Source organism: Mytilus edulis, chromosome 6 (genome assembly GCF_963676685.1).
Source record: "Mytilus edulis chromosome 6, xbMytEdul2.2, whole genome shotgun sequence".
NCBI lineage: Eukaryota > Metazoa > Mollusca > Bivalvia > Mytilida > Mytilidae > Mytilus > Mytilus edulis.
Genome location: NC_092349.1, coordinates 91,299,833 through 91,314,288, shown reverse-complemented (window position 1 = coordinate 91,314,288; position 14,456 = coordinate 91,299,833). Strand labels below are relative to the sequence as shown.

The window sequence follows — 14,456 nt, the reverse complement described above, 5'->3', positions numbered from 1 at the left end:
CGTTTCATCCTAATTCGAATTAACAAAAAAAAAAAGTCAATTTTAGTATTCAGTTATGCAATTTTGTTTAATTGATCAATTCAACAGGACCCACCATTATCTTGATGATATGTGTTTGGCTAAATATACTGCTGAATTTTTATCAAGTGAACTTATCTTAAATAAATCTAGCATTAACACCAGTAAGTTTCCCTTTAAGTATTTAGATATTTTAGTATTACATGTAAAACAGAAACTCTACACAAAAACTAATAACAAAGGGAGTATTTATTTTCCTATTTTTGTTTTGGTCGGTGTTGTTCCTATGTCACCATCTAATGGTGTTTAATATATCCAACCTCGTTCGTTTAGCATGTTATGTGCGTGTCTGTATCGACTTTGTGGATTTCAATGAACATAATCTATGTATAACTGGTAAATTATGAAGTCAGATATTTCATTACAACAAATAACTCTAAACCTTTTGTATGTCCAAAGATTTGGTTTGCATGTTTGGCTGTTCCAATAGGAACAAAAATTCTTATTGAGTAGCACATCTTATTTTTTTAGGTGACGCAGTTAACCGTGAGCAGATATACCTATCAGTCTTTCAAATGAATTTATTTTGAAAGATTCCCTATTTAACAAAGTAAAAATATCTTTAAATATTGTTTGTGATGGTAAACATATTGATTTTTTTTTATCAGTAAATTGAAACTATACACCTATGTACTGTCCGAGCACAATAATCCGTCGATAACTATGTTTGTTGATACATAACCCCTGTGCATACAATTCAAATCATATTGCCTTGATTCCCTCAAACTGCTGTCAAGGAAGTTATTTCATCAAGGATTCATAGTTGGTTATGTTTAATTCATCCCTTCAACAGAGTTACATACGCTGTCATGTGTTGGTTTACACCCATTGAACTAATCTATACTATTAAATTTAGATACCAATATTTTCAGCCGGTTTTTCTCAGAGCCGACGATCATCTGAATAGTTTATGTAATGTACTTGATAACTTCATTAAGTAGTTGCTTTAATTAGCGAGGCTTAATTCATTTAACTCCAAATAAAGTTCCGTAGCGTAGGTTCCTTACCGTCTTCGTTTTGTAAGCATCGAGCAATGGTGTTACAACTTGCATTACTTTATCAACTCGCAATACTCCAAAAAGAAAAGTATTCTACATAAATGGCAACAGTAGTAAACCGCTGTTCAAAACTCGTAAATCCATCGACAAAAAACAAAATCGGGGTAACAAACTAAAACTGAGGGAAACGCATTAAATATAAGAGAAAAACAACGACACAACATTAAAATGTAACACACACAGAAACGGCCTAAGCATTAGACAAAATCCGACATGAATAACAAATATAACATAAAAACCAAATACACGAATTTCGGATGGGAAAGTACCGTGACACGTCTTATGGTAACAATGGCCACATTCCTGAATTGGTACAGGACATTTTTAAAGAAAAAATGGTGGGTTTAACCTGGTTTTGTGGCTAGCCAAACCTCGCACTTTAATGGCAATGTTAAATATAACATTAAAATGACAACTTAATATTACAGGATTACAATACAAATAAACAGAAGAACATATTAGACAAAGAAACACATGAATAATAGCTAAAAGAGACCATCAGGTTTAAAATTCAATACGCCAGAAACGCGCCGTCCACACAAGACTTACCAGTGACGCCCCGATATAAAAGTTCGAAAGGCAAAACAAGTACAAAGTTGTACAGCACTGGGTATTCAAAGTTCAAAAATTTTATCAAATGAATATACACGATATACATGATAAAACTAATTATCAACTAATTACAGAAAACAAAACCCGAATACATACATAAACCAACACAAAAAATAGACACATCCGACTTAGTCAAGGCCTAAACGGAAAAAGTGATAAAAGTGACGTCACATACGAAGTGGTGAAAAGGCACACACAAAACGTCACATTTGAGATTCTGAAACAGCACAAAAATGACGTCACATTAGAACGACTAAAACTATATCTAAAAAATTAGATAGAATTATAACAAACTCGAAGAAATATTTTTTTTTTAAAGAATTCAACTGTTTTCTTTTTCTCTTTGTAAATTCCTCCTTTTTGGAGTATTCATGTTACACAGAGACAAAACTCTCAAACCACTCGAGGGAAAAATACAATACAACCGCACACCACTCAAAAATGTTTTAACAGAGACAGAACTTGATTTTTAGTTTTATCATTTGAACGGTATTTTTGTTGTTTTACTTTCTGTCCTCGATTGTGACAAACTGATCGTAAAAAGCTAGTGTTTAACTTGCATCTTATTAACACGACGGAGGTCAATTGTTAATTGAGTTCACCGCAATCTTTTGGTTATGTTTGAACATTCTTTAGTTTTCTGTATTATGTTTCGGTACATCTGGTGCTTGGTAACTTTTATCCGGTTTTTTTTATTTACACTTCTAGTATTTAAATTAATTTTTTTTTCCAGATAGTAGTATCGTAAAATATTGAAATTATTAAGACAGACATTGGGTCATTATAAATTACTAAGAACTTTAACGAAAATATTTTATGAATACAAAGATTAAGTTTTAAAGAGTGGCTGTACCAAAAACTGAAACGTTAATTAATCATAGCTTAATCCTCACGGCGATGTTATTTTTATATATTTAAAAGAAGACAAAAAAATCTAACAAGAATATCCACATTTTGTAAACGTCTGTGCATTATATCAACTGTTCTTTTTTCAATAGATTAACATTACTAAAAACAACACAAGCAAACTAGAATAACATTAAGAAAATCACAAAATGATAGGATTAAATATTTTGTTTGGAGACACACACAGTTAACTTATATACGACAGCAGACACCAGTTTGAGTTAAATTTCATGGATACCCCTGAATTATAGTTTTAGGATAATAATATCTAAGAGATACATTTCATTAAAATACAGTATTTTTGACAGGTCCTGACTATAACTAATGAAACAGATACTATTATCGATACAACATACTTATCAATTACACCATTTAGTTTTCAACGTAAATATATTCTAAACACACAGAAATCATAATTCTTGCTTACTAAATATCACAATCTCGTTTTGAATACACATTTCAATTTTAATCACTATTACCATACAAATCAACTGAACTGTTTTTAATAACAGGAAACCCTACAATTACATAATTCATGTTGGATAGCTATCTCTATCAAAACAAAAATTTGTTCAACTAACAAACAATTGTTTTAGGTGTAATATCACCAAATCATGGTACGTCACATCCGGTTGTATACGAAAATAGGTCGAAAAAAATATTCCCTTGAATTTGACAGTTGTAGGTAATGAATCCCATATTTTATTGCAGTAAAATATTTCTGTGTCATAAACATATGTCTTGGGTATTTCAAAGCACCATTATTTTTTTTTTATTTGTGATTTCTATAGAATATTTTGTACTCTTGAGGTGACATGGTGACCAAACCTTGTACACAGATAAAATAAGGAGAGACATTTCAATAAATCGTTGTCAAAGCCTATCCCAGCACCCCAACTCCATAGATCATAAGGTGTTTCGAACATCTATTTAGACCAATTAGAATTAACTAATTGATCATGGCCATGTCCATCGTCAGGAGCCCAAGCCATTGCATAGTGACACTTATTATAAAAATACTGTAATTTTTATTAGGGGCTCGACACCTCATGATCTGTCTGACTCATATTTTTCTATACTCTTTATCTACTTAACCTTGTTTATCAATTCAACGAACAAAGTATAGAATCTTTTTTCATAGTCTGCAACATATTAATTATTCAGAGTTGCTGATGTTACTATGTCTTTCAAGTTTTTATGCCTACGGAAGGCAAACAGAGGTCTTTTATCAAATAACAGTTTTGCCTCTTCGTCATCCTTTAATTTATCCCAGTGTTTTAAGATATTGTTCTTTATGTGTGATTTCTGTCTTGAAAACACTGTGGAGAATACCAAGGGAGGCGACTGTAATACAGATTTGGGCTTTACCACTAATGTGTCTATTCTTTGTTTTGCAGTCACTTCCTGCATAACAGTTTTAATATCATTTTTTGGATATCCCCTTTTAATAAGGCGCTCAGAAAATAACGCATATTGTGTTTGCAAATCTACTGGATCGTTCGTACATCTCTTAAAGCGAAGCATTTCTCCTTTAATTATGCCTCTGAAAGTAGAGGAGGGGTGGCATGAGGATCTCTCTAAATACTGATAATTTTCAGTCTTTTTTCGGAATGTCGTGAGGTCTAAGATTCCTGTTTCTCTAAATCTTAGACCTTTGAATACCAGCACATCTAAAAACTGCATTTTAGTTTGTGATTTCTCGTGTGTAAATTTTAGAAGTGCATGTTGTCTGTTAGCATGTTCAAAGAATTGTGATATTTCATCATCTGTACCTTCATTGTAAATAAAAAAGCCATCGTCCCTAAACCTGTAGAGACTTGATATTTTCTGTTTATGTTGAAAAGTCCTTAAAATACTATTTAAGACTTCATAAACTCTCAGATCCGTAATTTCAGGTGATAAACTATTTCCCATTGGAACTCCAGTTGAAGTTTTATAAAATTTACCATTGAACATAAATTCATTATTTTCAAGAACTATCTTAAGAAGTTCCAATATATATCGCAACGGAGGCAAAAGTATCGTATGTTTACATTTAATTATCGTAGGCCAAGCATGCTTGACTGCGTCAATCATTTCTACATGGGACATATTGTTGTACATTTCTTTTATGTCAAAACTGACTAAGTAGGCGTCAGGTTTTACCTGCAATTTCTCAATAATATTTATAAATTCTAATGAGTCCCTTAAATGTGTTTCTTGTTTTAATACTGCTGGAAGCATGAATTTATCCAAATACTGCCCTATTCTCTCTAAAACAGTACCCGATAATGAAACAATAGGCCTTCCTTGAATTCTGACATTTTTATACAGCGTAGGATTCTGTTGAACGCTTTTTATTAGTTCAGGATCAAGTTTGTGCAATTTAGGCAGAAGATACAACCTTCCTGGTTTGAGATCTCTCTTAGCAGAAAGATATTTAAAGGTGATTTCATCCATGACCCCTTTTCTATGCATTTCAAAGATAATAGTATTGATTTTCTGGTTAGTCTCTATAATGTTTAATTTTGCAATTTCCATGAAGTGAGTAGCACTACTTAATTGCCTCAGACCTTCATTTATATATTCTGTTTTATCCCAGATCACTGTGGTGTTATTTTTATCTGCTTTTCGAATTACTATTTTTTCGTTTCTTTTGAGGGAAGAAATTGCCTTTCTTTCCAGTGTAGTGAGATTATCGTGTGCTTTATTAATTGTTATATTATCTATCTCAACCTTAGTTTTGAATATATATGTCTCAATGGCATTGTTTGCAAGTTCCGGTTTATATCCAGATTTTGTTAAAAAGGGATGACGTTTAAAAATATCACCCTTGTCAAAATGATATTTACATCTTAGTTTTCTTGCAAATTCATTGAAATCTGATGCAATACTAGATTTTGCAAATTTCGTCGAGGGAGACGGTATATATTTTAATCCTTTACTGAGTAACAAAATTTCATCGTCTTTTATTTTTTCAGTGGTGAATATTTTAACATATTCACGTGCTTTTTCAATTGATTTTTTCCTCTTGAGAGATCGAATCTTTATCTTTCTATTTATCTGATAGAAGGCCTTTTTCATGATAGCCTTTTTTGTTTTTTTCGCTCTCTTAAAGTGTCTGTTAGCCATGCTTACAGATCGGAGGAAATCGCCAGAAGGCAGTGTGCAATTCATTTCTTGATGTAATATTGATTCTTTATCAAGCCTGTATGAATTCACCAACCAATCAGATATCAGTTACTCATTAGGAAACTAAATAAGGGGAAGAGGAGAACCTCCCTCTAGACATTGCAACCAATCACCATTCTTAAGATAGTTCTTGAAAATAATGAATTTATGTTCAATGGTAAATTTTATAAAACTTCAACTGGAGTTCCAATGGGAAATAGTTTATCACCTGAAATTACGGATCTGAGAGTTTATGAAGTCTTAAATAGTATTTTAAGGACTTTTCAACATAAACAGAAAATATCAAGTCTCTACAGGTTTAGGGACGATGGCTTTTTTATTTACAATGAAGGTACAGATGATGAAATATCACAATTCTTTGAACATGCTAACAGACAACATGCACTTCTAAAATTTACACACGAGAAATCACAAACTAAAATGCAGTTTTTAGATGTGCTGGTATTCAAAGGTCTAAGATTTAGAGAAACAGGAATCTTAGACCTCACGACATTCCGAAAAAAGACTGAAAATTATCAGTATTTAGAGAGATCCTCATGCCACCCCTCCTCTACTTTCAGAGGCATAATTAAAGGAGAAATGCTTCGCTTTAAGAGATGTACGAACGATCCAGTAGATTTGCAAACACAATATGCGTTATTTTCTGAGCGCCTTATTAAAAGGGGATATCCAAAAAATGATATTAAAACTGTTATGCAGGAAGTGACTGCAAAACAAAGAATAGACACATTAGTGGTAAAGCCCAAATCTGTATTACAGTCGCCTCCCTTGGTATTCTCCACAGTGTTTTCAAGACAGAAATCACACATAAAGAACAATATCTTAAAACACTGGGATAAATTAAAGGATGACGAAGAGGCAAAACTGTTATTTGATAAAAGACCTCTGTTTGCCTTCCGTAGGCATAAAAACTTGAAAGACATAGTAACATCAGCAACTCTGAATAATTAATATGTTGCAGACTATGAAAAAAGATTCTATACTTTGTTCGTTAAATTGATAAACAAGGTTAAGTAGATAAAGAGTATAGAAAAATATGAGTCAGACAGATCATGAGGTGTCGAGCCCCTAATAAAAATTACAGTATTTTTATAATAAGTGTCACTATGCAATGGCTTGGGCTCCTGACGATGGACATGGCCATGATCAATTAGTTAATTCTAATTGGTCTAAATAGATGTTCGAAACACCTTATGATCTATGGAGTTGGGGTGCTGGGATAGGCTTTGACAACGATTTATGGAGATAAAATAAGGAGAGACATTTGATTGGTTAACTTCCAGTGATGGTTGTTTTCTTATATGCAATAAAATGTGCTGTGCATTTTTTTCTATAGTACTAAACAGAATAAATCTTTACTCATGCCAAGTATTTCTTTATTTGAAACAAAGAAGTAACTTTAAGTTGTATAAATAGTTACATCGCAACTATTTCTTTTTGAAGTGTGTAGCGTTTTGTCGTTATTGAAAAAAAATCAAAGTCCTAATCTGGTTCACATTGATTTGCTGATAATTATGCATCTAGTTTTGTGAAATTTGGCATGATAGGTAAAAGTCCAATTTCAATTTTGTGTTGTTCTATGACCACATTAGGTCTGTGGAAATTTAAATTATGGATGTCCTCATGTGGTGTACCCTTAAGCTGATGTATGTTGGCAATATTAAATGGCTGAAATCAAACGAAAACAAAAAAAAAACAAACGAAAAAACAATGTTTATCAAAGCAACATAATAATAATAATATAAGGCCGTGTTCACATTGACCTAAACTCGGTGTTATGTTAGTGTAACTCACACGTAAATTAAACACAATTACGTTCCCATTGATAAAACTCAATGTTTACATGTAGTTTAAGTCATGTTTTGTCTACATGCAGTCGATGGTCAATGTAGGCCTTGTGTAGGTTAAGTGTACACAAAACTAGGCATGAAGAAATTTAGTTTTACCATGTATATTTAAGGAAGAACGATTTTTAGGTAAAAATTATATTGATAACAATTATTAATAAATAAAAGTTATTTACAGAAATATTTGTCTAAACTTGATATATTTATTTGTTAAAAAAATTACTTTACATAGCTTTATTAACCCCTAATCCAGACTCAAAGCATCATCATTGCAGAACACATAAAAGATTTAAAAAGGTCTTCCCGAATCGACTGGACGTACACAGAGATATCTGCCACTGGTCTTTACTCAAACAACATTGCACTCATAAATGCATTTCTAATAAAAGTGTGAGATAAATTGTATTGTATGTCTAGTATATCAGATCCGTTAAAATACACGTAGAAATAATAAAAAAAACATTACCCCCTCCCTTTGCCAAATACCCTTTGGAAAAGAAATACCATTTGGAATAAACAGAAAAGAAAGAATTATAGTGATCCTTAACATCTCCACCTTTTTCTTCGTCTGTAAGAGCTCTGCAGTGGCCTACGTTTTTTAATTCATGATTGAGACATCTTCAGTATCTTTAAACTACTGCAAATCATAAAAATGGCTTTCAGAAAGGACCAACCACTTAACTTCAAGCCGATCCTAAATGACATAAGCAACGGTATTTAACTTTTGCTAGGTACTACAGGTTTCTTTGTTAACATGTATTCACATACAATATACACATACGATGTATCCAGTATATTAAGAAAACAACATCCAATTTTTGAATATATATAAATGTTCATTGAAACAAAATTAAAGCCGTGACAATATGATGTTCTATACGAGTACAATGATAATTACAGTATGGGTGTATGCTAAAAAACATTTCATTTATTCGTAGAATAAGAAATGTCGATTACAACAATTATTAAACATGTGTCTTTTATATACCTATTTTAGGTAAAAGTTATAAAACAACTTTTTTTTTATCAAAATTGTTTTCAAATGAAAATAAAAAAATCCTCGTCGCTTTACAAAATTATAAAAAATTTGGTATCTATTTATTCAAACTATAAGTAAATAATTGTTGTAAATCCAGTAATTTAGTCAATGACAGTAAATTCCTTACCAGTCTCTACAGTGCTGTGAAGTACTTTTTTAAGATCCTATTAATTTGATAATTATTGCGAGTTTTTTTTTTAATGCAAGTAATGCGATTGAGTGAATATCGCAATGATAATAACTCGTAGTTTGAATCTATTATCGTATATTTGTTTGCAGATTTTCTTGAAATTTGATTGATTAATCTCACACTCATTTTTAACTCCATTCTTAAACAAAAATTGTAAAATAAAAGCACGCAATAATTGAAATTACAGTATATACATAGTATAAGTGTAATGCTCCGCATTTTAAGTCCTAAATAGAGTTCAAATACAATTTCTTTTTCTTGAACGCGGCTGAATAGATTGTAATTGACCGCTACCTATTTTTCTGAACAGTACTGAATATACCACAATAAATTAGTCTTAAATTGATATAGTTAAAATGATGTCATATCTTATCTTCCGTCGTTTCATTTGGGTCAAAATAATGCTAATATTGAACGTTTTTTTTTTTTTTTTTTATCTTTTCCGAATTTTGAAGATCTACATTGTGTCATGTATGGAGGAAACATCAAAACGGAAAGTCCTTAATCAAACGGAAAAATCATATGATAAAACACATCAGACGAATGGACAACACCTGTCATATTCCTGACTTGGTGCAGACATTTTCAAATGTAGAAAATTGTGAATTAAACTTATTTCACGGCGCTACACCTCCAATTTATATGACCGTCACACAAATTCCATTATATTTACAACGATGTCACTTTAATTTACAAACCAAAAACTTTAAAAAAAATTGTTTGAAAGGCGAATAAACAGATTTGTTTCCAGCAAAATGTCTTACCAGTATTGAATAAACAAATAGAACATGTCTGACAAATATCTTCAATCTAAAATGGTCTTGAAGTGTCCAGTTTAAACACAAGTTTATGTTGTAACTTTTAGAGAATGTGTTGTCAAAATAGGTGTTAAAATAAAAATTACTTTACCACGAAAAATGTACGAAAGCTATACAATTGGTTTAATGTAACCTGCCAAAATAGATTACATTAATCCGAATCGCTTGTTTTATTTTACCACCAGGAACGCTCGAAATATTTGAATATTATTTTTAATTTATGCAATCGTCGTAATTAATATAAATTGTCTCCGTTTGACAACAAGATTGCTGCCAAAATAAAAGTCACTAAGGAAAGAAATTTAAATATTAGTTAGAAGAATCTCTCATTATAATGAGTTTGTCCTTAGTTGCTTCAAAATGTCACTTAAAACAAATTTTTTTCTAAATGTATACAACTTTCAATATTACAGAACATGAATCTAAAAATATCATACTATATGAATTTTAATTATACAAGGAAACGTAATACAAACGTCCTTTGTTTACATTAAGCTGTTCGTATCGTGTTTAATAAATATTTATGTTTATATTACTATCAATAAATCATCAAACATTCGTTTATATATTTTACATGTAAACAATACTGTCCCGTATTTGTTACGGTTTTGATGTATCGTCTCCAGTATACTTTTTCCAAATGTTAGTACATATGGACTGTGATTGTGACCGTTGTCTCATCGACACCTTCTTCTTCTAAAATAATCCTTTTAAATGAAAAGCTGCAAGAAACAATGCAATAACAGTAAACAAATAGAATGTATGTATATATTTATGTATCAAACCATATAGATTTATACGAGTGTGTGTTGATGGACTGTTTCTTGAAAGAAATGCTGCACTCGATGTTTATTTATTATATGACAAAATTGAGTGAAGGTAATATTCCGTTTTCAAGACCATACTTTATCTTATTATAAATTGTGACTTTGAAGGTGATTTTATTATACAATGATATACATACATCGGTCTTCGTATAATATAATAACTCAGGAAACCAAAAGAATGTTTTATTATTCTTAAGGTGGTACAAATGTATGAGAAAATTCAAATTATAGAATTTGCTCATACTTTGCAAAAACGTAAAATTTATTGATACATGTACATGCTCAAAAATATATGTCACCGCGCATTTTCCAAAGCTACAAGTTGTGATATAATGTCACATTTTGTTTGGATTATACAGAAAAAAAAACATTGTTTTGTGACTAAACTAAATTATTGAATTGTTAAAAAAAAAATACAAGAAGATAGCTCTTAAAAAATGCTTTGAGAACATCAAAAGAAAAGATAAGATAGGGTCACCATATGTTTTTTCCAGCTAAAATCAAATAGGAAAATGCACGGTTTCAGTGTTACCGTCCTTTAAAATTTAAAAACATTAAAATAAAGTAAAAATAATCTACACTTGTAAAAATATTATTATATATAGGTTATAATACTATGAATTTATTCTTTAAATTGAAAATTTACATTATTTATCGGCATTCCTCCATTTATCTGCTAACTTCTTTGAAATCTAGGGCCAGTTTCACGAAACTATTTTAGGAATTAGACATGTCTCAGTATGGTGTTACGACATATCATAGTCCAACGTTGGTTTCACAAAGTGGTCCTAACTTAAGACATCTCATAAAATTGGCCATAAAGTAAGGACTACACGAGAGGTGTCTTATGATGGTCTTAGGATAGTCATACGTTTATTCATATAAAATACACTTATTGTCTATATCAATGTAGCCAAATATCTAATTATCATTTACAGCAGATTCCATTGACTGTGTAGCCAAAGGTAAGATCTTTGGTTAGCTTGTATGTTAGCTGAACCGTAAAGTCATTACTAGGTCAGGTATACTACCCTCCTTTCGAAGTGGCATAGTCCACCAGGCAGACATATTAGTTTTCTGTGGGACTAGTCTATTCTTAAAGTAGGGTAGTTTACCTAACATAACAATGACTTCACGGTTCACCTAACAAGCAAGCTAACCAAAGGTATTACCTTTGGCTACACAGTCAATGGAATCCACTGTAATTATTTAATCTTCTTTTCCTGCTTCCAACTGAATCTCTATAAGTTAGCGAATTATTAACAAAGATTTACTAAAATACTCGATATATTTATAACAGGAATGCACGATTTTATCTGTTAACCTTATCATAACCGATACAGTGACGAATTAAACTCAACTCACTTGTACACAAAAAAGTTCATTAGGCTACTCTATTTGTTAACGTTGTTTCCCCTCAAATTTCTATCTATTTTTTTATAAATATGTATTATTAATAGAATATTTATATAAATTACTAATGTTTTATATTAATTTTACAAATTATCTAATCATTTCATATCAATACGTTTAGTAATTAATGGGGAACACATACTATATTTACATTCATTTTTCAATAAATCTATGTTGATATTTAAAAATTTAAGGGATTTGCGACAGGTTTCGGATATATTAGCTAAGACCATCCTAAGACAGTTTCGAGACGAGGTCTGAGACATGTCCTAGGATAGTAATATGAGTATCATAAGACATGTCCTAAGACATATCTTATGACATGTTGCTGCTCACAAGGAAGCTATTAAATCAAGAGTTCCAAATGGTGCAGTTGAAATCATCCCTTCGCCATCACGAGTTGGTTGACCGTTATGGAATAACCGTTTCACAAATGATATCGGATATGTTCCTTACGTCGTAACTACAATCCCCTTCCCTTTCATGAATGTGACCTACCGAATGAGACTATTTACCGGATTTGTTATCACATAAGCAACACGACGGGTGCCACATGTGAAGCAGGATCTGTTTACCCTTCCGGAGCACCTGAGATCACTCCTAATTTTTGGTGGGGTTCGTGTTATTTATTCTTTAGTTTTCTATGTTGTGTCATGTGTACTATTGTTTGTATGTTTGTCTTTTTTCATTTTTAGCCATGGCGTTGTCAGTTTGTTTTAGATTTATGAGTTTGACTGTCCCTTTGGTATCTTTCGTCCCTCTTTTATGGCAGGTCTTAGGATAGCCTCGGGAAACCGACTCCTGGACCTTAAGCTCTCTGTTTTCACAATCCAATATGGCAAAAGTCACACGTACCAGCAATAAAAGTGAAATAATGAATAAATAATTCGCTTTAAGCAACTAATTTGGTACATTATTGTCTAAATAATAAAAACGTTACACATGTCAAATTTGTTTAGTCTAGGCATATTCAATTGTGCCCAACCATTATTGTTTAAAAACTCATATTTGATTGAATATTCTATATACCTATATAACGTAATTTTCTCTTTCTCACCCGAATTACAAAAAGACATGATGCTGCTGCGACTACAGACCCAAAAATGACGGCAGCACTGAAAACGATTTTAATTATATTAGATATCATAAAAAAAGGTTGAATGATAAATCTATAGGACTTTGACCAATTTATTTTGAAATAAAGTTAAAGTCAAGGTCGAATAAATCCAACAATTTTAAACATGGGAATTGAACATTTGAAAAAATTGTCTACCGACAAGGTGGTCCTCAAAAATAATACTAATCAATATCAATACACCAAACACATTAGAACCCTTTTAAGAGTACATTATGAAGACATAAGACTATAGCATATTATACTTTTGTCAGGCTGGAATACAAAAAATACAATTTCTATAAGAAAATCGACATTTTGTATATCTATACGTCTACAAAATTCTATTCAGTTTGGCAGATTTAAATGTTCTCTGTTGAAGTTTAGTTGTTCTATTCTTCTGATTAATCATAACGATAAAACGTATATCAGGTCGAATTAAAATACGGACACTGATTTTGTAGAATAATATTCATAATTCTAGATAATTATTGATCTCTACATAGAAGTGTTATCAATCTCAGGTATGATAATCAAACCAGAAAAGAGGAAGGCAAGATAGTGCAGTTATGTATGATTTAAAGTTCGTGACGTTTCTGTGTAGCATCATCCCACCAGCCTCTCGAAGTATGCTGTTTTCTGTTGGAGCTTCCATAGAATGCATATGCAGGTTTAATTCACCAATGTTCTACATAAGGAGGTGCCAAATCAATCAGTAAAAAATATCCCTTCAACCTTCAATCTGATATATCAATAAGGGAAAGACTGATCAAGTTAACTGATGAAATGGAATGTCACAGGATGCATTTAAAAGAATGCTGTTTAGTTAAACTATTTTTATTTCCCCTTTATATTTTGGTATTTGTTTTGTTAATCCGCTCTACAACGTTCGAATTATGTTTTAGAGTTGAAGATATTCTGGCCGCAAGGCTGAGATAAGATTTTTTTTTCGAAATTGTGGTCCAATTTAATAAGTGCCGTTAATATATATTTTAAAAAAAATACTGCTCACAAGGAAAAAGAAATAACAAAAATACTGAACTCCGAGAAAAATTCAAAACGGAAAGTCCCTAATCAAATTCCATAATCAAATGATAGACTTGGTACAGGCATTTTCAAATGTAAAATTGGAAGCTATTACACCATGAATTAAAAGGGGTATAGGTTCAATGTTCCATTCGGGAATAATATTACGGATGCCATAACAATATGGTTCATTGTTTTGGAATATCTGTTTCAAAGATAACGAAAGAAATGTTCAAATTGTTGTGCCTACATTAACGTCATTTTTTCCTCCAATAATTATGATCATCAACCGAGGTGGAGAATCTTTTTTGCCCTTCCTGAGCATATGCTATCGTCAGCGTTTTATTTGTGAACTAC

General features: G+C 31.5%; 1 protein-coding gene across 1 annotated transcript; it reads right to left on the bottom strand.

Moving 5' to 3' along the window:
• Window positions 1–3,806: 3,806 nt before the first annotated feature.
• LOC139526756 (uncharacterized) lies at window positions 3,807–5,765 on the bottom strand. Its single transcript, XM_071321922.1, has one exon. It carries the CDS (start codon window positions 5,763–5,765, stop codon window positions 3,807–3,809), a length of 1,959 nt encoding a protein of 652 aa, XP_071178023.1.
• Window positions 5,766–14,456: the final 8,691 nt, after the last annotated feature.